This window comes from Paramormyrops kingsleyae, chromosome 1, assembly GCF_048594095.1.
Source record: "Paramormyrops kingsleyae isolate MSU_618 chromosome 1, PKINGS_0.4, whole genome shotgun sequence".
Lineage (NCBI taxonomy): Eukaryota > Metazoa > Chordata > Actinopteri > Osteoglossiformes > Mormyridae > Paramormyrops > Paramormyrops kingsleyae.
Genome location: NC_132797.1, coordinates 9,228,898 through 9,255,194, shown reverse-complemented (window position 1 = coordinate 9,255,194; position 26,297 = coordinate 9,228,898). Strand labels below are relative to the sequence as shown.

The following is a 26,297-nucleotide window of genomic DNA, read 5'->3' as shown; positions in this document are numbered from 1 at the left end:
TCAGGAGTGATTCCGGTTCTGGAGCTCTGCAGTCGTGTGACCGGAGTTTGACGTTACTCCCGTTCAGGAGCTCCGTGGTCGTGTGACCGGAGGTTGTTACTCCTGTTCGGGAGGTCCGCGGTCGTGTGACCGGAGGTTGTGTCTTCTGTCTGGGAGTTCTGCACTCACACCCCTCGCTGACAATTTGCATACGATGACCGGAGAAGTACCTTTCCAATGACAGCGGACAGGCCAGTCATGCGTCAGGGCAGTTTTGAACCCCGAATACAAAACTTGATCTTTGATTAATATTTGCTCACGAGCTCTCTGCGATAAATGCAATTGGCAATACCGCAGTCCCGGGGAAATGGGCGACGACGGCAAACTGGAAGAAAAGGTGATCAAACTAACCGTAAGACTGAAAAGTTTGCAAGAGGGGAAACAGCTGGACACCCTGGTGCAGATCATGGACGATTTGCGCTGCCTGGCCGACGCTCAACATTGCGGTGAGCTGCGGGAATGTCAATGCGTCAACTTAAAGATTTCACTTTGACTTTATTTTGTTTGAATACGTATACGGTTTGGCAGCATACATTTATCTGACGTTTTTAGCTGTTACTATTTGTATGGAAATAGAAGCGCGCTGAATTCGCTTCAGTCAGTCATCTCGTATTTTTAGAAATGATTTGCCGCTGTCTTTGTGCACAGCCGCGGAGCTGTTTGAAGATAAGGACGTCCATCTGCCTTTGATGGTAGTACTGACGTCGTACATAGACAGCCGGAGAGTGCAGCAGGTAATCCAGCGCTGTAACACCACTATTTTAGTCTTTATGTCCATCTTGTTGTGATTTAAAGCCGGACGGCACTTAGGCTGACAGTCTGGAATCTGGCCTGCAGGTGGGGCTGTTGCTACTTTGCCGTCTGATAGAAATCTGCCCCTCCACTCTGGACAAGTTAATTGGACCTGTGATAGAGGCGGGGGAATGGGAAGTACTGGCAGTACATCGGTGGGTATTCTCATGTTGGTCGAGGAACACTGACCACCTGTTTTGTCCTTTGATAAAACAATGTTTCTTTTGAGGTCTAAACTGATTATCAGAATTCTTTTTATTAGCCAAGTATGTTTCCATGCAAGGAATTTGCCTTGGTGGTGCTTTTAGAAGACAGTACAAAACATGCAACGATTAGCAAAGGTATATACAGAAAAGTAATAAACGCTAGATTGGCAATTGGGTAAAGTGATAATTATATAAAATTAATTTTAACAGTAGCAGTAATGATGATAATGACACAATTAAACATGTAATTATGTATGTGTATGTATGTACATAGTAATAATTGTAGTATAAATATAAAACTATGAATCTAAACTATATATATAGTTTTCTCAATGAAAGAAAAACTCACAATGGTCACAGAAATGAGTTTATTTTTTTAATTATTCTGTTGAAGCATGGTTGAAAAGCAATGTCTTGCTTTCATTGGTTAAATTTCATAGAATTTTTATTTTATTACTTTTGTCAGATTAAAGTTGTTTCTGTGACCATTGTGAGTTTTTCTTTCATACCAACAATTTTGTCCACGTGTGTATAATAAAGTAAAGGGCTCTTAAATAGTGCACTTATTTAGTAGCAGCCAAATCAACTCTATATGTGTGAGAGTGCAATATGTATACAGAGTTCTACACAGCTGCATTGCGTTTTTGTAGTTATCATAGTATGGGAAAGGTAGGCCTGTTCTTATTTTGTACAGAGAAGGTGAGCGAACGCTTTCATTTGTGGTGGTTTGAGGTGGCCTTTGGCACCTGTGCTGTAGCAAGTTTAATTGTAATGTTGCATGAAAACCCCTGGAGACTACAAGAAAAAAACGTTGAGTAATTGCTTTGTTTACTCTTACCTACATGGTTCAGAGTGGATTTAGACAGGATGTAGGGGAGTTGAGGGCTTGGCTGTAATTCCCCATCTCTCTTTGGTGTCTGCTGTGTGCTGGTGGTTACAGACAGATTCTCAAGGTCCTCTCTGTGCATCACGAGCACAGCCAGCTGATGGCCCTGGGGCTCCAAGTACTGGCGTACATCCTTGCGTCAGGTGAGATGGTTTTTATGGATATCTGCTAGATTGTTTTATGGCAGCAGGTGTGGTCTTCTAGTCATTACAGATTCCAGACGTGGGATTGTTTATTATTCACTTGGATCTTGAAAAGAATGTTTCTCATCTCGATTGGTGTCTGAAAGATGCCATAATGCTGATGGTCCTGGAGGATGACATGGACGTCTTTGACCTGGTGGTCAGTGCGATGACACGTTTCCAAACCAGTGGAGAAATCCAGTTTTACGGCTGCAAGTCCCTGCAGCTGCTTCTGGAGCACGGTAAGGGTGCAGCTCAGGTGCACTTGGTATAACTGGTGGTGGCATCACCAGGCTCCACACGTCTCCCATGCTGTTAACGCAGCAAAGCAAGTGAACTTTATCTTCTGTTATTTTCTTGTCTTTCTTATCTTCTGTCCATCCCAACATCCGCCCTCAGTTCCAGAGGAGCACCTAGTGGAATTTATAGAGAAGGAGGACCACATCATAGTCCTGAAGGCTGCCCGCTTGTTCAGAGATCAAGAGAATGTGCTTCTACAGGCCCTTAGGGTGTTGTACCCACTGGCTGGTCCAGGTGAGGCTTCATGTCAAATAAGCTAATTAAGAGCACTGCGCTACCCAGACTCATGCCTGACTTATGGTCGTTCCTAGGCGCTACACAGAGCTTACACACGGCCTACACCAGGGGTGGGCAATCTTATCCGTAAAGGGGCGGTGTGTATGCAGGTTTTCGCTGCAACTCCCTAATTAGGTCACTAATTAGAGGACTGATTGGCTGAAGAATCTTCGCACCTGGGTTTGAACAGCTGACCTGCAGGTTATCCCAAAAACCTGCATACACACCGGCCCTTTGCGGATAAGATTGCCCATCCCTGGCCTACACCATTGCAAGCATTTATAGTTGTGTGCTGGCATATCTGTGTCACACTGCAATTTCACCGCCAAAACACAGCGGGTAATGCAAAGGAATAAGTGTGATGCTGCAAAGCGGACCAATCACAGATGTTGCGGCGACATATAGTTACGTTTCTGGGGAGGTGCACATTACATTACGGTGTAGACTACGGCATAGCTGCATACTGACTGCATCGAATCTACGCACAACCATAAATTACGTTTTCGAGTGTTAAATTTGTGTATCATTATATACAGTCATCTACCAACTTGTACTCTATCGAGTAATGTCCAATCATACTTACGTCCCACAAGACGTATCAAGAGATGTCCAAAGCAATCATAGTGGACGTTAGTGAACATTTTTTGCAACATGTGCAGCAAATTCGGCGAGAACCAAAACAAACTGATTGCGTTGCAACTACAGAGATTTAGTTAAAAATGTGCAATATTATATCTTATGTTTTACAGTATTTTTATTAAATAATAAAAAAGAAATAATAATGTTTGACCTAATTCCCTGTCAAATATGCTGAAGCGCTGTTTTGTTCTTGTTTCTATATGTTGTAGCTAGCAATGTGGAGATCTTGATGTCAGGAAATGAGAGATGCTACGGTGTCATCAGTCAGGCTATGGAGTCTTTCCAACACAATCAAGCATTGCAAGAGATCGGCTGCTGCCTTTTCCAGAAATTCACGTCAGGTGTGTGATCATATTTCACTGTGTCCTGTCAGGCATTTATGTTGCTTAGTTGAGATCTTCTTAGAGAATCTGTCCGGTCAGGAATTTTTGCTGGTTAGTTGAAATTCTCTAAGGGAATCTGTCCTGTCATGCATCTATGATGGTTAGTTGCTGTCCTGACCTTGTGTCTGCAGAGAGCTACTACAGCATCCTGGTGCTGAATGGCGTGCACAGGGTCATTGTAAGAGCATGTATGATGTATCCAGAGAATACTACACTTCAAGCATCTGGTCTCTCTTGCCTGGCTGCCCTCAGTGAGTATTCAGGCCTCATAAATGCACCGTTCTAATGATGGAACAGATACAAGACCATAAACACAAAAGTTTAATATTAGCACTTTTTTTTAAAGGTTACTCATGAAATATCAACTGATATTGAGGTCTGAGGTGCCTGTATCCCGTAATCTTTATGGGGTCATTCTTTCCAACATTTGTCTGCACAAATACTGCATGTATGTGCCTTTCATATTCACACACACACACGTACCTGCTGCCTGCTGTGTTCCTTTAGCCAAAACGGTTTTCTTAAGTACGGAAATGGAGGGTGGAAAAGGGGAGGCAGAGGAGCGTGAGGAGCCGAGCTGGTTTGGGATCTGCTGCAGCGCCCTGGAGCTCCACACCTCCAGCGCCCAGGTGCAGGTGAGTCCTTCCGGAACAATCCCGTCGGCGACGTCTGTGTCCTGCACCGCAGTCCATTGTCGTTCTTCATATCAGGTCTGCACACACAGCTGGGCTTCTCGACATATTCTACAGAATGGCCCCGCCCTTCTTCAAACAAAAGCTATCATTGTCCTCGCTCACGTACTCATGGGATGCCCCTAGTAGTGCCTTGGCCCCTGAAAGTCTACTCTTTCTTCCTGCTTATGGGCAGCCCTGCCTCTTCGCAGCTTTTTGAGAGACTCCAAACACAGATAAGCCACACCTGCACCTGTTCGTCTCTCTTCTTATCATCGGGGCCGTCTTTCTGTGCTAAGCAATGTGTCTGTGCCTGGCTTCCCATCCAGGAGTCTGCATGCAGAGCAGTGAACAGTCTGCTGCTGTACGACCGCAGAATCCAGCAGATTCTCAGGGATGTTGACGGGAGGTAAATGGACCTTCTGGGGGCGAGGTGGGAGGTGGAGTCCATCGTGGGGTTGGGGTGGAAGCTGGGGCAGGCCTGCGGCTTGTAAGCCACGGCCAAAACTGTCAAAGTTCCGGCTTGTCATGTCTGCTCTGTATGTCCAATGATATATATCAGGCAAGGCTGTAGGTTTGGTTTCAACATTGGTAGGCACCAAATCAGCCGCGAACCCCTTGCCCCATAAATGCAAATGGTACTCCCACAAATCCCAGATCTGCACCCTTAGTATCAAGTCTGGTCTGTCGCATAAAGGATCTTGTTTGAGTGAAGGTCTGATATTGAGATTTACTGGAGAAATCAATGAACATAATTGAGTTTACCTGCAAGATAGATGCTGCTGATGACTCATGCTCATAAAAAAGGGTTATTACTGTCAGTATTAATTGGTTCGAGATTTTTAAAGGTGCAGTCATGGGTGGTGACGCAGGGTTGAGTGGCGTTTGAAGGCATCTTTCTCATTTGCAGGACTCCTATCCACAGGCAGATTATGGCTGCCATTCTTCTGCATTCATCCTCCTTGGATGTTTTCCAAGCAGCGACCAGTGCACTTGAGAGTCTCATAGACCACGACAGTGAGTCTGGTTCTCCTCGCTCCTTCAGCTTGCTTAAAATGCTTCTCTGACTTTTGCATGCTTTTCAAGGTGAGGATCCATCCTGCTTTTGAACCACCCTGCTGATCTCTGGCCAAAATAGTCTTTGTCCAGATGCAGACCTCTTCCGTTTGCCCCAGCATTAGAAAACCTGAACTCGGGTGTCTGTAGGGATGGTAGAGATGCTGATGTCAGTCTCCTGTTTTTGAGGTGGAGCGCTAACAGCACAAGTTGTTCTTTAGGTAAAGTTCGAGCTCTTTTGCTGTCCAGTGGGATCCACATCAACGTTGTGGAGATGATGAAAAAACACAGTTCCTCTCCTGAGGTAGCAGAAAGCGCATGTAAGTTACTACATCAACTGTTCCAGGGAAGGTAGGTTTCCATCCTTTTACAATTAAATTTGCTCTAGTTAAGTCGGCCGTTTGTTATTTTACATTTCACAGTCTACCTGATAGATACTGCGCTTGATTTGTTACTGCGTTGTCAAATGTGCGTCACTGCAGGACGGCCGGTTTGGATGAGCTGATTATGGCCATGTGTGAGATCCTGAAGGCCATGAAGGTTCACAACCTCCTGCCCAACATCCAGCTAGAAGCCATGAGAGCCAGCCTGACCTTTCTCAATCCCGGTACCTTGCTTTCCCTCTGGGATCAATAAAGTTAGTCTTAATCTTAATTGTACTCTTGGAGTTTGGCTGCATCTTCAGGGCACAATTTGGTGGGAGGGAGGGGGGGCTTCTACAAAATGTAATCGTAAAAATTGTGTGGGTACTGCTTAATGGAAAAGCACAATGTTCTCAACCTTCTGTTACTATAGAGGCTTTTCTCATGAACCCTTCAGTAATGGTCACATTTTGCCGTGTTCCTTGTCACGTCAGTGCTGGGTGCTTTGTTTCACTTTTTCACTATTTCTCCTGACTGATGTTTAATTTGATACTCTTACTTGGATGTAGACAGGAGCCTGAAGGAGCACGGTATCTCGTTGAGGGACCCAGATGCTGTGGACATCTCACTAAAGGTGCTGAAGAACCAGTGTTTGGTGGAGGGTGCACATGCTGTGTACCTGGAAGCCTTGAATAGGGTAGGGCTCTATTCTCATTTCCTCTTAGGTGGAAGACCTACTTTTAATTTCTCCATATTCACACTGACACTGAATGTTGGCTGTTTCTTTGCTCAGTTCATCGGCTTGCTGGATGTTCAGCTGTATGGTCTGAGAGTTCTGTCCGCTCTGGTTGACTCCTCTGGCGCAATGGATCTGATGTGTCAGCAGGGGGCGATAGATACTGTGTTGCACACGCTGCAGATGTACCGTGAGGAAAGAGGTAAGTGGGAGACTGATGTGAATAGGAGCGTCAGTGATGTGCTGTTAAATGATGTAGCACTCAAGCAAGATCGCAATGGTCCCGAAAATATTACAGCTGGCGTTAATTTAATATTTATACATATAATTACATTATTGGGCACTTTTATCACTTTTTATTATTGAATTCATTTTGTTTGGTGTAAGTTACTAAGTTTTGGAGGTCCATAGCCCCTAACTCTATTTTTCGTATTGCATATGTCACTTTTAGTACATGATTTTGGTGAACGCGAGGTTTTTCAGGTACACATTAGTAGCATTGTTGTAGGACTCCCTGTATTCATTGACTATACTTCGCAGCTATGATATGTAGAGTAACTGTAAATTTGTTGGGATTGGGGGGCCCTTTTCAGACTTTCTATGCTTTCATATTTTTTAATCTAAATTTTATCTGCGTCTGTACAGTATGTGAGCGATGTTCTTGTGGGCTTTTGTCATAAGCATTTCGATGTTCGGCTGAATCCGTTCATCATGCACACGATAGATAAAGGATTTTAACTTGTGAAAAAACTCTCAGAAATCCATTACTGGGGACTGAACCTGCTCCATGAGCTCATTGCAAAGAAGAAGCTGTCCAGCATGATGATGCCAGTCCTGGCTTCGGTTGTGGTCGACTCTGTGAGACGACATCAGGGGGATGCAGAGGTGCATTTGAAGGTTGGTGCATGGTTATCTGGCGCTTGCATATCGCATATTTTATTGCATAAAATTTTATTCGCATCTTCATCGGCGGTTTTGTGTTTTGCCTTTCAGGGGTTTCAGGTGGCTCTGAAGCTGCTGGACGTGTTCCCAGCAGCAGCCAGCAAGATGGAGACGGAGGACTTCGACAGAGTGATCTTTCACCATCTCTCACGGCGTCCTTCCGAGCAGCGAGCGGATCCAGTGAGTCGGCCATTTTTTTTTTTTTTTAAACATCGGTGGGGGGTGGGCCCAAATGCAACAAGTCTGCCCGTGTGTATGTCTGCGGTGTAAAATATCATGGAACGGAGTGACACTCGCTTACTCCTCTCTCAGGTTCACAGACTGAGCTGCCTCTGCCTCTCCAAGATGGCCGCTAACAGTGACATCACCTACATCATGCTGGAAAAGGCCTGCGTCGACGGTGACATCACAATGGTGGACTGTCTGATACGGCTGGGAGCCGATGTCAATAAGAAGACGAGGACGGAGTCTCTTATCTATCAGGTGAGCCTGTTGTGATTTTGGAAGGCCACTTTAAGTATCAGTACTTGTATATTTCTCCTTTTGTTATAGAGGATTGCGTTCCACAGAAGGAGTGCGTACAGTATGTCAGAGCCTCCCAGTGTCTTCTGTTTATTAGAGGTGGTGGGTTGTCGTAAGATGGCAGTAGTCTGTAGTGTAGTACAGGCAGTCCCTGGGTTAAGCACGTCCGACTTAGACACCTTGTACTTAAGAAGGACAGCCATAAAGCCTGTTGCAGTAAAAATTGGTGATAAGCACAATGGTTTGTAATAATAAACACATGCGCTACTTCGTGATACTCATGAAAACATTGCACGGCACCAGCGATTGATCACTTCGACATACAGTACAGTACTGTATGTGGTTACTTTTATTATCACTGTATTGTTAGTACTATGTATTGTATTATTGTCACGACTGACCTACAAATTGGACTTAGACTTAGGGAACAGATCTCGTTTCTCACCTAGGGACTGCCTGTAACTGAGTTACTGGGGCGACGTGCAGCTCAGTGGGTTACGAGGCGGCGCCTGTGATCAGAAGGTTGGCGGTTCAAATCCCAGGGTCAGCAGAGTGGCTTCATAGTTGGGCTCCAGGGACTGGCTGACTCTGCTTTCTCAAAAATGTACATCATTTTGGATAAAAGTGCCTGCTAAATAAATAGAATGTAATTGGGTACGTTTGTTGTAAAGTTACCAGTATAACCACTGAGTGCCAGAGAGTGATGCGGCTGCATCTATGCTGCAGGTCTGCGAGCGAGGGGAGCACCTGCAGCTGCTGGAGCTGCTGCTGAACTGCGGCGTCCACGAGCAGCATCTGCGCAGCGCCCTCGGCGCCGGCATCCGCAGGTGGGCCGGCCCTGTCATCACTCTGCTCCTGGCCAAGCTGGGGCTCGACCTGAACAACAGCGCCCTCTGTCTGGGCGGCTTCCGCCTGGGCCGCATCGAGGCCGCCTGGCTGAGTCCGCTGTTCGAGCGCAGAGCTCCAAGCCTCGGGAGAAGGACCAGTGAGTTTTACATTCTTTCTTTCCAGATCATCCAGGATATTTAACTACTTGAACCTTCACCTCCGCACTACATCTGATTGTGTCATTCCTGAGCACACAGATCCGTGACAGACCAGTCTTTCACACACACCAAGAATGTTTCATGCACAGTAATTCGCTGTCAGCTCCTCTTGTCCTCTCAATAAACACTGTACAATTTAATTAACAAGATTACTAAGCTACTATTAAACTTCCCTGCTGAGAGCTGGTCTGGGGCGGGGGCCCTCCGGGGGGGGGGGCTTTCCCGCCCCCTCCAGACTGAACCAACCTGCATGGCCTGTTTCTTTGTATCACACCAGATCAGCATTTTCTCTTCCACTTATAGATTAAAGGGAAAAAATAAACAAAAAGCCCTAAACAAACACTCTCCTAGACGAGGGGTAGCATGACGTGTGGGGTGTGGTCTGCCTGGGGTAGGGGTATATGGCTGGGGGCTGCCGTGCTTCACCTTCTGGCCGGCTGATGGTGCACGGTGGGCCTGGCCTGCCTTGGTTGACCAAACAATAACCTTCCCCCCCCCAATCATTCTTCCTTTTGCTCCTGCTTCTCCTCTCGTCCATCTCTACCTCCTTATGTATCCATTTTATCTTCTCCAACAGACATAAAGACACAAACACACACATGCTCACACACATCACATGCCAACCCTTAGGGGGAAAGTAGAGTATGCAGCCTCAACAGGCTACACATATATACTGCATAACAACAACTAATGCTTCTGTCATTGTATTTTTTGTTGATTTTATTATTCATTTTTTCTTTTGTTTCTTCAGTTCTGTCTTTTCTTATATTTTTTTCCAGAAAAAAAACACAAGAGCTTGTGAGACATATCCAAATGTCAACATAGGGGCTATGGGTATTTTTCTTGTGTTGCTGTGTAATCATTTGCTATTTTATTTCATTCGTGACTTGACCCTTATTTATATATATATATATATATATATATAAATGTATATGTAAGGAACCAGCTTGCATTTCATTGTTATTATTACAATAATAATTGTAATAATTATTTTTTCTTTTCCCCACAGTTCTCATGCTGTCTAATGTTTGTCCTGTTCTTGTGATTGTATTATGTGTGTGTAAACTTCCCTGTTTACATACACACAGAATATCAACATATAAATATTTTCTGCTGCACATACTTTGTGAAGTATATTTTTATATTAACAGGTCATCAATGCTTAAGCTTGCAATGCACACACAGATCTTTGGGGGAATTCTGTGAGCTGTTATGCTCTTACGGATGCCGTTTTGTTGGGTATATGTGAAGGTGACTGATGTATCTTGTTTGCATGCAGGTAAAGGGATGTCACTGGCTAGAGTGATTCTGTCCTACCAGAGGAGAAAGGCCAAAGTCAGCTCTTCCAGGGTGGTGAATGAAGTTTGTTCCTCAGGATACCTGTCTGATGAAAGTGAAGATCTCAGCCTCTTCTCTGCCATGGACGGCTGTGTCAACGCAAATTCCGACATGGAGAGTGACGGCAAGTGTGCGCCACAATCGCCTGATTGTCTCCTCCGTGGCAGTGCCCAGTCTGTGTTGACAGGAAGTGCGCCATTTTCCACAGGAAGTGATGGGACCTCAAACATAAAGAGCAAATTTCCATCTGACACGTTTGAAGAGAGTAACGGCCAGCACCGTATCTCCGAGGTGCGTTCTTCTGGGGTGTGTTTGTTGGTTTTGAGCCTTTTCCTGTAATCTGTCTCTGATGCGGTCTGTCACATCTGTCTCTCTCCCTGAAGGTGAGCAGTGCTGACTCAGACCAAAGCGTGCCGAGTCACCGGAGATTCTCGAAGGCATCCCCGAGACAGAAAGGTCTGACTTCACTGCTTCCTGCTTTTCATGTCTTTCACAGTTTGCCATGTCTGATTTCCAAAATAACTGACATTTCATTCGGTTGCCAGGTAATTGTTCCCCTGTTTTTGGTGGCATGGACTGCACCTCCCCACTGGGGGGAGACAGAGAGCACATCAGGCTGCTGGACCTCTCAGGGAATGAGTTGGACAGCTTGTCCTGCCTGATGGGGGACAGTGTGACCTTGCAGCACCTGGAACACGTCGTCCGCCTGGAGCTAAGCCAGAACAACCTTGTGGAGTTCCCTGAACTTCTGTGTCAGGTGTCTTCAGCAGCCTCATACACAGTCTGTCCTGGCTTCCTATGGAGCTTCTGTACTTCACATACCTCATTACATGGTCTTCTTTAAACCCTGACTACCAATCATTCTACTGAGTTTTATTCTACATGGCTAACTCCTTAGGGTGTCTTCAGAACATCTGTGATTGCGTCATTCATGACAGCTCCTGTGTTGTTTCCATTTACTTGACAAATGTTTTTTTGTTGTTGTTGTTGTTCCTTCTGCTTGCACAGAGTCTGAGGAATTTGACCCGTTTGGATCTCCATGGTAACCATCTCAAGTCTTTCCCGGCCGGCTTGCTAGGCTTGCCCTCACTGAGCGTGCTCAATGTGTCCCGGAACTGTGTGGGACCGCAGCTCTGCCTTCCGCCCGCTGTGCGATGCCCCTCGATGAGGCACTTCAACCTCTCCTTCAACCACATTGCCGTGTTCCCTGACCTTCTGGGCCAGTCGCTGGAGATGCTGGAGGATCTTTTACTTGAAGGGTTTGTAGGCCCTACGCTCTGTGATGGATCTTTCTGTTCGAGAGGAATTCTGCTTCATTCCCTGTTTTGTTCATAGGACAAGCTCTGGTCATGATGGCACTTATATAATAAATATATCCCACCTTATCCCTATAAATATATAGGGATAAAGTGGGATTGCTCTTAGGCTTGGGCAGTATCTCTATTTTTTCATACTGTCATACTTTCTAGACGTTTCCCCCCGGAATTCTGTATGTGACAATATTCAAAGGGATAAAAACGTAAATCATGTAGGCTACGGTAAACTCCAGAATCCAGCCTGAACGGGCTCATCGCTGTGGAAGCTGAGCTGTAGGGAAACGAGGAGACAGCTCCTTGTTGAAGAGTTAAATAGCTTCCCCTCCATTTATTGACGGCACTGTCACTGCCCGATCTGTGGCCGCATGCACACTAGGCTTCACATATTCCACGTATGCTCCAGCAGTTTACACTGCATTCATAGCACATTCTGTTTTGAGGCATTAACCTCTGCAGGTGCTTTATTCCTTGTCTTGAGGCTCCAGTAAACGATAATGCTGTGCACTGCAATACATCGCCCCAAAATAACTTCTCCATATCAGCTTAATAGAAAGAGGGGCATCTGTTTCATTTATTATTTTAAAATAATACCTTTGTGATTTCTAAATAACGGAGTATGCCATAATACCGTCATAGTGCCCAAGCCTAATTGCAGCGTATCTGATAAGTGAGAGATGCAGTGCTCTTGTGCGTTTGGGGAAAGATGCCATGGGTGGACGTTCCCTGCGTTTCAGGAACAGGCTTACGGTGCTGTCGGGCCCTCTTCTCCTGCCTGAGATGAGGCTGCTGGACATCAGCAGAAACAGCATTGAGCGTATCTGTCAGGATGCCCTGACCAGCTGCCTGAAGCTGGAGACTCTCAATGCTTCCATGAATAAGCTTAGTAAGTGCAAGAAGTTGATTTTTGCACGCCCGTTTGGGGAAATCCCGTGCATCAAAGGCCAGAACCGTGATGTCAGCTGCAGATGTGTGAATGCATGATTTAATTGGTTGATTCACTTCCTTTTGTACAGGTTGTTTTTCGTCACTTCCATCAAAATTAACAACACTGAAATTAGCTGATAATAACTTCACTTGTGTTCCAGAAGTAATTCTTCAGCTACCACAGTAAGAGGGACTTTATTTTTTTGTTTTAAGTGATGAACAGTCTTTATTAATGCATATCCAATAATCTTCAATGAGACTTGATGGATTATACTGTATCGATGTAGTTTACGATCCCTGGACATGAGGAACAGCAGCATATCTGTGCTGCCGGGGCCTGTCGCCTGGACCTCCGTTAACCTGAGTGAGCTCATCTTCAGTCACAACCGCATCGCTCTTCTGGACATCAGTGAACCTGTGTACAAGTGGGCTCGACTGGAGAAGTTACACCTCGCCGGCAACATGCTTACTGAGGTAGCGATCGCCACCTGCTGGTCACAGAGAGAACTTACAGCTCAGCTGGACAAAAGTCTCCAGGATGCTAGTTTGCTCAAAGATCACAGGGATACAGAAAAGGTCCTAAAATCAGAAAAACATATACAAAGAGGCCACTGGTTTTACAAAGGAAAAGGTCTTTTTAATTAAGGTTTGGCTAAGATTTTATAGTGTTTTGAATGCTCCGTTTCAGATTCCAAGTGAGATAGGCTTGCTGGAAAACTTGACGTCTCTGGATGTGAGCAGGAATGAGGGGCTGCGCTCCTTTCCGGATGAAATGGGCAAACTCAGCAGGCTGTGGGACCTGCCACTGGACGGGCTCAGACTCAACATGAACCTGAAGCACATCGGCAACAAGACCAAAGACATTGTCAGGTTGCTGATGTGGCGGTGGGGGCTGGGGCACATTTGAGTAAATTAATCTAAGGGATTATAAGGTATTTTATCCCATTAACTGGAATCAGAACAGAGGTAGATAATTTATCACTCATCAGACATGAAATAAGTTTGACATGTTGCTGAAGGTTAGTGCCTCTGACGGCTGCTGTTCCTCTAACACGTCAGGTTCCTGCAGCAGCGTCTCAAAAAGGCAGCTCCCTACTTCAGGATGAAGCTGATCATGGTGGGAAATTCTCGGAGTGGGAAAACCACACTGGTCCAGCAGCTCATGAAGCTCCGGAGGTCCCAGTGGTTTGCGGACCAGCTGAGCGAGGCCATTGATGTCAAAGACTGGTCCATCCGTGTCCGCGACAAGAGAAACATAGTACTGAATGTGTGGGACTTTTCAGGTAAACCCAAACACAGGTCCTACAAAGTATAAGAGCTAGCAAAGGAAAAAATTATGCTTCATGAACCAAATGTTGTATCTTTTGACCCCACTAGAGGGTGCTCTCTGTTCAAAACAAGGACACAAAGCATGCCCCAAAGCAAACCAAGAGTGCCATCTAGTGGGGTCAAAAAATACAGCAAATGGTTCATGAAGTGCCATTTTGTCCATCACTACTAAGAGTACTGAGTGATGCCAGGTACAAACATTTCATCTAGTAATCGAAACTTATGACTTTTGGTATAATGTCAAGTTCTGCTTAGTTGGGGATGGGTTAGTTAGGTGGGTTCATCGCAAATGATTTAAGACCCAAATACTATACTGTACAATACTATACCATATTTCATGGTAACCTTATGGAACCCACAACAGACCATGCAAAAAAATATTTGTGCCCAGGAGGAGAGAAATTCAGCAGCTCACAGTGTCATTTCATGAGCCAGCGAGCGATGTACATCGTGGTGTTCAACCTGAGCAAGGGCCCGGCTGAAGTGGAAGCCCTGAAGCCCTGGCTTTTCAACATCAAGGCGAGTGTGAGCCAAAGCTGACAGAGATATGGGCGCCCCCTTGTGGCTGATCGTGCTGCTGGCAGCTTGGTGGCGGTGCCTGTGTTCTGTTTGGATTTCCACTTGGCACGTTTGCTTCATTCTGTAAAAATGTTGCAGATTTGTTGGCTTCATGACAAAAGTCCATTGTCAAACAATGTGTAATTTGCACATACTGTATCTTCCACACAGACACTTTCTTTTTATTAAGTGTGCTAATTTTTTGACTGGCTCATTCAGTTCTTTTCTTGCCATTTTGCTATTAATTGCAATTGTAATGATTGGCTCCAAAAGGGATGCTAAACACAGAAGTCTGGTGTTTAATTACAAAGGTATTACTAAGGTATTACTAATTAAAAAGCATCCAATGAAATTGCTTGTTTTAACCCAGAATAGCTGTTTTAGAACTATACTTTTTGTTATAAGCCCAATAAGTTTGCAATATTTTTACTGAATTAAGCAAGCATCTAATAACTTTGTGATCACTGTATCTTTATTTAGCAGAGTCTTTTGTCTAAAGTTACGCACAAGATAGGCAGGTCATACATCACAAGCTTACAGATGGCAAAGGGACCTGCTGGGCTGAGCTTCCGAAGAGTGTGCAGGAGTGATGGTCTATACCAATCCATTGTTACAAGCTAACTTTGGAAAAGCCATTAAAAAAGGCAACTAAGTCTATTTACAAAATACAAGAAACAATAATGGCAACTGAAGAAATTTCAGTGGTAGGGTTAACGAAGATTAAGTTAGGATTTAATTTGCACGATGTATTTATGCACTGTGACGGTGTCGTTGATGGTTATGTCCTGCGTGATCTGTTTCCTACAGGCCATCGCCCCCCTATCCCCAGTGATCCTGGTGGGCACTCATGCCGACGTCTGCGAGGACCATCAGCTGCAGGCATGTTTGGCAAAAATCAAGGGAGAGCTGCTGCTTCACCAGGGCTTCCCCGCAATCAGGGATTATCACATGGTCAACGCGTGCGAGGACTCCGACCCAATGAGCCGACTGCGCAAGGCTGTCATAAGGGAGGCCACTGGTTTCAAGGTACATGACGCGGCTAGCTCACACAATGGCCAATTACTTAGAAGTCGGGCCACACACGTAATAGATACATGCAAGTCCATCTCCATCTGTAACAACTAATACATGTGGAACTAAGTACTTCACTGGCCTTAACATCTGCAGTATGAACATCTGTTGACCACCAATGGAACATTCTTGCATCAGCTAATATAGACTGTATACTTCAAATGATGTCTGGACAAAACTAAATCAAATGTCGACACTAACAATCCTGTCACATAAAATGGTCCTGTTACCTTGTTCGTTCTACCCAACAACCCAAAGTTTTCGATGCGGCGGAGCCACTTACAAACAGAAATACGTGCGCTTTACGATATTTTGGGTTCGTGCGCTGTGGTGCGAGGCATGCTAGTAGCTGCTTAATTAGTCTTTCTGACCAACCTCGTGGTGTCACATTTATGTCAGCCAATGGAAGACATCGGGTGGGATCAAAACAAACAAAATAGTTTGTCTCGAGGACCCTGCACAGTGGATCACCATAGTGATTACGGCTCATACGACGTCGTATTCTCAAAACGTCTTCGATTTTGTCTGAAGAATAGGCCACTGTTGGAATGCCCTGCACAGGTGACGGTGTCCGTATGAGTGATGGTGTGCTGTCACGCAGATCCAGGGTCAGCCGGTGATTGGGCAGCTTATCCCAGACAGCTACCTGGAGCTAGAGAGGAGACTTCTGCAGGAAAGGGCAAGAACAGCCCACGACTTCCCTGTGCTACGTCACCAGCACTTGCTGGACATTGTGCAGGAGAACCAGCTGCAGCTGGATGAGAGCGAGCTGGCCCACGCGGTCCACTTTCTCAGCGAGGCTGGTATGGACAAACAGAACCGAGTTACTTCATGATAAATCAGTCCCACTAGTATTAGACATAACCACAAAGCAAATTCCAGTGCTCAATGGTATATCACAAGGCTCTGCAAATCCAGGACTTGTTTGAAGTTCTCCCAGGTAGTTAGCTTAATAATTACTGATTCTGATTGGCCACAGAGGCTTCACAACTTAGTATATCGGTATCCTGTAACCAGTCCTTTTTATTAAAATTGAAAAAGTTTTTCCTAAACCTGTCTCTGGCCAGCCGTCCTGCCCGCAGGTGACGACCTTTGCTTTCCAGGTGTGCTGCTGCACTTTGTTGACCCAGCCCTCCAGCTTGCCGATCTCTACTTCATTAAACCCCAGTGGCTCTGCAGCATCGTTTCCCAGGTTTCACACTAAATCTGCCCAACATGAGAATTTTGCCAACTTCTCTTGGCAAGATACCCTGCTGTACCGCTTACGGCATTCAAAGAAAAACCTTGATGTTATTATAACAGACATAATTCAGATGGATCAGAAAAATAAGCTTATGTTTGAGAACAGTAGCGTATAAAGGTTAAATATTAACTGTAGATTCCTAGACTGATTGACTTTTGAAAAACCGAAAGTGACACTTACAGCATGCTGCACTGTTCCTTTCTCAAAGACGTCGCCGCTGAAATGTGCCTGTCGCTCGGAACAGCCGAAGGGCATCGTGCGGCACTCGGTGGCTGAGAAGTTCCTCCTTGAGAGCCGGTGTTTTCCAAAACGTTACTTGGCCCAGTACCTGAAGCTTCTGGAGAAGTTCCAGATCGCTCTGCCCTTCGGAGAAGATCAGCTGCTCATACCAAGCAGGTGGGATTGAGTTTCTCTCAATTCCACCGCCACAGGTTTTGCTTTACATATGCCATCATTTGGACAGAACTGCTGTTCGCATCATTTGTGTCTAGGTCATCTATTCCATGACTTCTCATTGGTGGAGTAATGAACATCTGGAATGGATGGGGCTTCCAAAAGGGACTAGATGAACCACGTGACCCCTGTTTCCTTTGTAGCCTGCCACATCGCAGACCAATGATAGAGCTCCCCCACTGTGAGAACTCTGAAGTTGTTGTCCGACTGTATGAGATGCCATACTTCCCAATGGACTTCTGGTCCAGGCATATCAATCGTCTGCTGGAGGTCTCTTCATCCTTGTTGAATGCAAAAGGTGGAGAACAATTTCGAAAAGGAATAATCCTGTGTTTCTTTAGATTTTTTTCCTGAAGGGGTAGTTCATCCCAAAACTGAAAAAGATGTGTTTTAGAGAGGTTTTAGTGCTATCTCTCCATCTAGGATGTTCTTATGTAAGTTGCCTGATTTTGGAGATATTGACTTCTTTCAAATGTTGGGCTTTTCTCAAATATAATGGAACTGAAAGGCATTCTTTCTGTACAGCAACATCTTTTACCAGAAATCATGACCTGAAGATAATCCATAGACTTTGTACTTAGCAGTTTAATGTAGGAACTATTTTCTAGTACCGAACTCCACACACCAATCATATCATTTCACAGAAGATATGGGCACAAGCACCCTGGTGCTATCATTTGTGCAGTGATATCAGTGAAAACATATATATTTTTTTTTGAGTTTTGGGGTGAAATGCCCCTTTAAACTTGTGTTATGTGTTTATGTATATTTGCATATGTTATGCATATTCACAATGTTTGTTTTATTGTTTTTTGCATACTTATTTTTGCTGGCCCAGAAAAAATGTCTCACTTCATTTTAATCAGAAAAAGCTCTAAGACCGAACCTAGTCTGCTGGAGGACAGGAATCCACCTGAACTGGTCTCCTGAAGCTTACTGTCTGGTGGAGTCCACATCCTGGGAGAATGCTCCTCAGAGCTTTGTCAAGATCACGGTTCCTTGCTGTCGCAAAGGTAGTCTGCAATAACATGAGCCATCCCTCCGTCTAAGTTGAAATCAGTTTTTGCACAGAATTAGCTAAAATACTTAGGTGAGAAGCAATCTGTTTTCAAGACTTGCATAAATGGTTTCAGATTAACTTTTTAGAATGACATGATTTGAGTGAGATTAATGAGGGCAGGATTTATGGTGTTGAAATCAGCTTAATGATGGTGCTCCCTAGGTCATATTCTACTTGGTCAGGTCGTTGATCACATCGACTCCCTTCTGGAAGAGTGGTTTCCTGGCCTCCTCACCACTGATATCCATGGCAGTGGGGAGATGTTGCTGAAGAAATGGGTGCTGTATAGTTTTGAAGATGGTCAGGAATGGAGTAAGATGCTTCTGGAGGACCTTCTCACACAGATCAAGGAAGGTCAGTGTCCATAACTAATATGCTAGCGAACCTTGAGCAAGACCGAAAATAACACTTATGGCGCTTTTCCACTGCCACCAGGAACCAAGCCGCACCTCTGCTGACAAAGCGGGGCCGAAAGCGTGAAAAAGCACCATTAGAGGAAGCACCCTTGCATGTGATATCACCCTGAACACTTCATTCCTGAAAGTTTGGTCTGTGTTTTCTAGGTTATCTACTGACGAATCCATCTGACCCCCGATCTACAGTTCCCATTTCCCAAATAGCACCAGATCTGATTCTTAGGGATTTGCCAGCAAGTATGATGCTCAACACTGAAGAGCTGGAGATAGACCTTTCTAATGAGTATTTACTGGGTAAGACTCCTTTCACTAGATGATGAAACTTGATTACAGTGTGACTAGAGACATGGCATGAATGTTGTTCAATGGTCTGTCACATCCTTCCCTAACTGCCGAAATCAGTACCGAGACAAATGTTTTTGTTATTAATCATGGATTAACTGCGGACTGTAACTTGGCTGTGCTTCGTTTTGGGATTGAGGGGATGGAGGTTTTGGGTCCGTCTATCGAGCTGTCTACAAGAACGAAGAAGTCGCTGTTAAAATTTTCAACAAACATGCCTCGGCGATGCACATTCTCAGGCAGCTCAGACAGGTAATCACCCTCTCTGCTCCATTACTGCCTGGGGACAGGCAAGTTCTCAGTTACCTGTAGCCTGCGGTACTGATGTGAACATGACAATGTCCTTGCTGGTGTTCCGTCTCCAGGAGCTAGCTGTGCTCGGGCGCCTGCACCATCCCAGCCTGGTGTCTCTCCTGGCTGCTGGGACGTCTCCCCCCTTGCTGGTCATGGAGCTGGCCCCTTGCGGGTCCCTGGACTCGCTATTTCAACATGAAAATGGCAACTTGAACCGCAAGCTGCAGCATAGGATTGCCCTGCAAGTGGCGGATGGACTTAGGTATGGAGATGTGAGCAGGGGGCACTTTGCAGGGATGCAGGTCCTTATTCCCGCTCAGTCTAACGCAATTAATGCATCAGTCATTACTCTGGTGAATGTCCATACATAATGGGATACTAATCAGGATTTAATCCTGTATGTCAGATTTAATTCATACTACTTCAGTCGAGCAGAATCAATTTGTTTTGTTGAAATGAATTGAATGATGAATTGTAAGTCCGACGTCGCCTGTTTTACTGTGACAGATTCCTTCATGCTTCCATGATCATTTACCGAGACCTGAAGCCACACAACATTCTTTTGTTTAATCTGAAGACGGACTCTGAGATCATCGCCAAGATCACCGATTACGGCATAGCTCAGTACTGCTGCAGTATGGGGGTCAGAACTTCAGAAGGGACCCCTGGTACACCTATCCTCCTATGTTTTGGGCATTAACAAGTGAAATGTTTCACTAGATCTCATAAATCATAGGCTGTTGAGGAACAAGATGTCAATTGTGTATGACTGATCACTGTATCACCATAGATGATGCTGTTCATGATGCATCCCAACAGGATTTCGAGCTCCGGAAGTTGCCCGAGGCAACGTCATATACAACCAACAGGCAGATGTGTTCTCTTTTGGCCTGTTGATGTACGACCTGCTCACTTGCGGGGAAAGGATGTTTGATGGCATGAAGTTCCCCAGTGAGTTTGATGAAGTTGCAGTCCAGGGAAAGCTGCCAGGTAGGGTTTCAGAAGGTGCCGACGCGCATGAAAGACATGAGACATGGGGTGCGAATAATGCAGAAGCTACTCTATGTTCCCCTTAGATCCAGTCAAGCACTATGGCTGCAGCCCGTGGCCTTTGTTTGAAGATCTGATGAAGCACTGTATGAAGGAGAACCCTCAGGAAAGACCCTCAGCATCAGAGGTAGGAGTTTTTCTAGAAGAAACGCATTGAGAGCAACACGTGTTGTCCTCTTTTTATATGTGAGACATGTATGGTTGTTGAGATGAATACGTTACAGGTGTGTGTGTGTGTGTGTGTGTGTGTGTGTTTGCAGGTATTTGACAAGCTCAACTCGGGCGAGATGCTCTGCCTGATGCGACGGGTGGATGTTTGCCGGGTGCCGAACGCTGAGTGCTTTGCAGTGGCCCGTGGGGGTGACGCGGGGCTGTGTGTCAGTGTCGGAGGAGGCAGCAGCAGCCAGAGAAGAGGCTGTATCACATCTGTCGTGCTGAGCTCTGGGAAACTGACTGCCCAGGTGTGCAGCGAATGTCCTTCTTCCCTGTCTCATCTGCGACCCTCTTGTAGAAAGAGAGATGTGGTTCACAGATTATTACAAATAAGCAGCAGTAGAGCATTTAAGTCATACTTACACGGATGTGTCATGGGTACAATGAATGATGAAGTCGTGTTACCCCTCCCAATACAGGAGATTGATAGCAGTCCCGTCCTGTGCCTTGTGACAGTGCGAGTCCCAGAGGAAAGCAGCGATTGGCTGGTGGCAGGAACACAGGCAGGATCTCTTATAGTAATAAACACGGCGGACATGTCTGTTCTACACGGTCTTCAGAGAGTCACCGATGCTGTGACTTCCCTCTTCTTTCACTGTGACCCAGAACACAGGTGAGCCAGTATTAAGCTGTGTGATTATAGGCAAATAAAGTACAAGACAACAGTAATTCAACCATGGCTTATGTTCTTCTTAAGGCATAAGAGGAGCCATTTGTTAGTGGGAACTGCTGATGGAGTTCTGGCTGTTTATGATGAATCGGAGATTCAGGTACTGAGGGATGCACGTCTATCTCCTGTGTCATTATTCATCATGGACTTCAGTTATTTGCCATATATTTGGCAACACTATGACACATAGCTGTTTCAGAACTGGATTGTTTCTGTTGGGAACCATATGATGCTTAAATAACAGTTTTGTGATTTAATATAAGCAGAATTACCTGCTTTCTCTGGTTTTAAACTACAGTATGATAATGGCCAGCCTCTGAAGACACTGCATATCGGGACCATTAACACTCCCATACTGAGCCTGGGCCAATCTGCTTGCCCACTGGACGGAACCACCATCTGGGCCGGCTGTGGAACCCAAGTTTTGGGATTTAATGCAGACTATGATATCCTGAAGACCATTGAAACCAAACTGAATTGCTTTAATCAGTAAGTATTCTTTCTTCTATGGGGAAATTGAACAAATCTGAGGCACAGAATACATTTCACATGTAGTATTCAGTAAGGTGAGTGCAGATGCAAGAACAACAACATTAAGGCTGCTTTGCATTAATAATGCAGGTGGGGCAGTGAAACCAATATTTCCCGCTTGGCGGTGGATAAGCACATCTATGTCAGCAAGGTGAGGACCCACACAGTTGAAGTTTGGGACAGGAAGAGCGAGAGGATGAGCAACCTCATTGACTGTGCTCAGATACTAAGGTGAGCTTTTCTCTACTTGTAAACATAACGCAAAATACAGTGAGTATCCATACAAGCTGTATACATGTTTCACCTATTTGTGTGTCTCATATGCCTCGTTTCCACCAATGTGGTGCTGGTGCCGATACCAAACTTTTTCCCAATCCGGATCTAGTTCCGCGTGTTTCCACAGCAAAAAAACTGGCCCTGGACCAGAAAAAATGGCTCCAGCACGGCACCACAGAAAAGCTGGTCTCAGAATTTGGCACCATAACGTCAGCGAGCGCGGGATGGGCTATCACATCCAAACCTTCTGCATACTCGGAAAACTCAATCCATAATCTATATAGTTTAGTCTAATAACGTCAGTGCTGGCAGTGAAACAGCTAGACAGCTTATTAGCGGAATAATGTTGCATCGTTGTTTTTATTTTGCAGAAAATGAAAGATCGATCTGCTGGCCAGGTTTAGTAATAAAGTATAAATATGTCACAGGTCGAGTAAATTAAATATTGGGGTGTTCTAGATCATAAGGTGGACAGCAAAGTTCAGTTTTTAGCAGATTTTTATTGCGTGATCCTCTGAAGGACAGTGATAAAACAAGAAGGAAGAATAAACCAACACACACTGATGGGGAGAGCCTTTATGGAGACAAAATGTCACAAAATAGCTGAAAACAGTATGGATTGTATTTGCTGAAAATAAGATATTTTATGGGAAATATGAACTTGCACTAAAACACTTGTATAATTCACAAATGATGCAATGTTACATAGTTTTGTATTCTGTAGAAAACAAAAGATGTTTAATAATTAATTGTAAACGCCACAGGTTGAATAAATATAATATTGTGATGCTTATGTGACGAAGAGATCATAAGGCTGGCTGTAAAGTTCAGTTTTTAGCAGATTCTTTTATTGCGTGATCCTTAAAAGGACAGCGGAAAACAGCAAATGAGAATAAACTCATACTCGTACAGACAGGGCAGCCTTTAGGAAGACAAAAGTGGACACGGGCAATAGAGACAGGGCAGAATGAGTCATATTCTGAAAACAGTTTATTTTTTAAAAATTCTTTTTTGGTTCGGCAGCTTATAAAACCTTACAATCCAAAACAGATCAAAATAAATTCAAAAAACAAAATTACCCATTGACCTTTACTTTCACTTCCGCCTACATAACATTTCTGTTCCGTTCTTTTTTTTTAAACTGGGGGAAACGCAGGCAGGTTCTCAAAAGGCATCAAGCAGGAACCAGCCCAGCACCAGCACTCAGTGTTGGTGGAAACGAGGCAATAGAGAGCAAAATGATATATAGGCGAAAAGACTTTCCCAAGCAGGATGAGTAAATTATCGCTATTCTGTCTGTACAGAGACAGTCATTCTCATAGTTAAGAGACTAATAATTACATAGTATAGATAGAAATTTTTGATATGATGCCTTCAACCAACTGCCACAACACTGTGTGTCTAAGAAGCAGTAAGGAGATTTTTTTAACTTAGAGGGCTCTGATCCCAGAAATCCACAACCCTGAATGTATTCCTGTATTAGATCACTCTGAAGTGTCTATACCATTGAGCCGCTTGGCCAGCTGCATAAGCAGATGTCTCTGTGTCCTGCAGACAGAGATTGAGGGTTTCATATGCAGAGAGGGAACTGGACACTGGGATTTCCTGGGCCAGTGTGAAAGCCCTGCTGATACAGCACAACACATCTCTCTGGATTGGTACCAGGGGTGGTCATGTGATCCTCATGGACCTGTTGACCTGCCTGCCCCTGCAGGTCATCGGCCATCTCTGCCAGTCTGTAAGGAGCATGATGTTGGTCCATTCAGGTGCCTACTTTCCCATGATTTCCTGTTGTTCCATTGCCTGTTTTCACTACATTCCCAGCAGGGCACTGTTTAGAGGATTTCAGCAGCAGTACTCAATTCAATTCAATTTTATTTGTATAGTGCATTTTCAGCTTGTGGGAGTTTTACTTACACAAAAGTGTTCTCGGGACAGAAGGAACAGTGATTGGTTCAGAGAGAGAACCAATCAAATTGTAGAGAGGGTGGATCCAAGAAACAAGAGGAGGCAGGACCAAAACATCTGATTGGTTGGTCCCACCTGCTCTAGTTGTTTGGCCCCATCTCCTCTACAATCTGATTGGTTGTTTCTCTGAACCAATCATTTTTCCTTCTCCCCTCAGAACATTTTAAAATAAAACTCCCATTTTCACAATATTACATTGTCTTAAGGTGCTTTACATTATCCCTGCCCAAACCCCTTAGTGAGCAAGCCAGAGGCGACAGTGGCAAGGAAAAATTCCCTAGTTGAAAGAAACCTTGGGAGGACTCAACGGGGAGGCCCATCCTCCATCCATAATGTGCAATTAGCCAAAATAGGGGAGGCTAGAGGCAGTGCAAACAGTTAGGTAAGTGCAGTATGAAAGCTCTGGAAGATAAGGCTGTGGCAGCATAAGTAGGTGGGAGAGGCAGGTGGGAATGCAGGCATGGGGAGTCCCTAAAACTCCGATTCCACAAGGAAATGTCAAACTAAAGTGACAGCACTGACAGTTCAGTTCATCCAAAGCCAATGGCACCGATCCCCATCCAGCTCTACACCTCACACTATAGGCCTAACTGGGAATGAGCAGTTAGCTAGAGCTGTACTCCACCTCCTGATGATCAAAGGGTTCTGATGTGTCACCATAATTCCCCAAACGTACCACCCCACTCTCCACAAATGCACCCCGCAGTAAGCTGCAATCTCACTTTTGTTGTAGAAGCACTAAACCCAAGGAATGTTGTTCTCGTCCTGGGACGAAGCAGCAGGGCGAGAAGGGAGAAGGCCAGAATGGACTACGGTGAGTATGACGCAGTGCAGCCATCAAATCTTCGGAAGCGAATTAATGACCACAGAGAGGAAAAAAAAAAACACAACCAAACCTCGTTTCTCCGCTCTTCCCAACTGCCTACACATAACCCATGTCTAACACAGTACAGTTCACTTTTAATATTTATGAAGTTGAAATATCGGCTGACAATATTGGCTAAAATTGACAACAAAATTGTCAAAATTCCAAAATATAGTTTATTAAAAACCTAGTAGTTGCCAACTTTTGTCATTAATTTACTTCATTGAAATCGCCCTCTCCATGCTCCTCTGTACTCCCACGCTATTGACAGACAGTTATCTCTTGAAAAACTATTAAACATTTCAAGGAAACTGCAGGCATTTGTATTCTTATTTTTCCTGCTTAAGTAAGCAATATATTTAAACTGGGCAGCAAATTTACAAGCGTTTGTGTAAGATGGGTGCACGGTTCCGTTCTTTGTTTGACCTGTGGTTTGTCTCACTCTCTGTGTACCTTGACTCAGAAGATGACTCCACCCTACTGGTCTGGAACAGCACACAGCCCCAGGAGGTCCGAGATCTGAAGAAACACTGTGACATGAGGATGGAGATCGCTGACAAGATGAGGACACCACGAAACACCTGAGGTGTCAGAATGAACACCTCTGCTTTAATTTCGTGTTAATATGCCACTCCTTCATCCATTTTCCATACACGCTTGTCCCATGCAGGGTTGTGGGGGTCCAGAGCCAATCCTCGAAGTAAGGCAAGGAATAACCCAATAGAGGGCAACACACTATTACAGAGCACACACAACACTCACGCCTCTGGACATCTTGGCAATTCCGATTCACCTCAGCAATTTTTTGGAATGAGGGGGGAAATCCGGAGGAAACGGCATGAGGAGAACATGCGAACTCTACATACGTAGCGCCGGGCAAAGACCCGAACCCTAGACTCCAGAGGTGTGAGGCAACTGTGCTAACCAGTGCCACAACATAATCTGTAAATGATTTATCATCTTGAGTATTTGTGTTTTTTCACATGGAGGTCTATTAAAAAATTGACAGTGTTCCTCGAAATATTTCTGAACTGGAAAATGATATAGAAATGAAGAATCCAATTCAGTGTTTAGTGAGATTAATTTATGTAGAGCTGATTATAAAGTGATTATTTAGTGAGTGTTGCACTGTTGCAACACTTATTTGGTCATGGATGTGTTTTTTATGTACATTGTACTCTCCTTTTCTATTACCTATGAGACACCACCTTCGTTTGAACATTTGCTTTAATCATATGGTATAATCACCTGTTTTTAAATGATACAATGTAGCCCTTTGTGATTTAATTATTTCAATGTTATTTAGCAAAATGTTTGAAATGAAGAAAGATGTATGATTGTA

At 44.7% G+C, this 26,297-nt stretch overlaps 1 protein-coding gene across 3 annotated transcripts; it reads left to right on the top strand.

The window, feature by feature from the left end:
• The first annotated feature begins 6 nt into the window (after positions 1-6).
• lrrk2 (leucine-rich repeat kinase 2) lies at positions 7-26,297 on the top strand. 3 transcript variants are annotated; one of them, XM_023830231.2, is made up of 51 exons: positions 7-485; positions 688-773; positions 877-986; positions 1,978-2,066; positions 2,213-2,347; positions 2,505-2,639; positions 3,530-3,661; positions 3,835-3,954; positions 4,211-4,338; positions 4,704-4,783; positions 5,285-5,391; positions 5,652-5,781; positions 5,913-6,037; positions 6,362-6,489; positions 6,586-6,730; positions 7,286-7,425; positions 7,522-7,650; positions 7,783-7,953; positions 8,719-8,977; positions 10,318-10,500; positions 10,585-10,667; positions 10,760-10,832; positions 10,922-11,133; positions 11,385-11,635; positions 12,427-12,575; positions 12,706-12,799; positions 12,904-13,090; positions 13,305-13,486; positions 13,676-13,899; positions 14,337-14,464; positions 15,311-15,529; positions 16,176-16,377; positions 16,678-16,766; positions 17,026-17,213; positions 17,414-17,568; positions 18,137-18,283; positions 18,493-18,684; positions 18,894-19,040; positions 19,228-19,340; positions 19,454-19,644; positions 19,890-20,050; positions 20,202-20,372; positions 20,459-20,559; positions 20,693-20,893; positions 21,065-21,258; positions 21,343-21,415; positions 21,614-21,804; positions 21,937-22,077; positions 23,677-23,888; positions 24,824-24,904; positions 25,422-26,297. In XM_023830231.2, the coding sequence occupies exons 1-51, from the start codon at positions 347-349 to the stop codon at positions 25,538-25,540; spliced, it is 7,542 nt and encodes a 2,513-aa protein (XP_023685999.2). In that variant the 5' UTR covers positions 7-346; the 3' UTR covers positions 25,541-26,297. The 3 variants fall into 3 exon arrangements, with proteins under 3 accessions (XP_023685999.2, XP_072565090.1, XP_023685998.2); XM_072708989.1 differs by having other exon boundaries at positions 10,318-10,504; positions 10,589-10,667; positions 25,419-26,297; XM_023830230.2 differs by having other exon boundaries at positions 8-485; positions 25,419-26,297.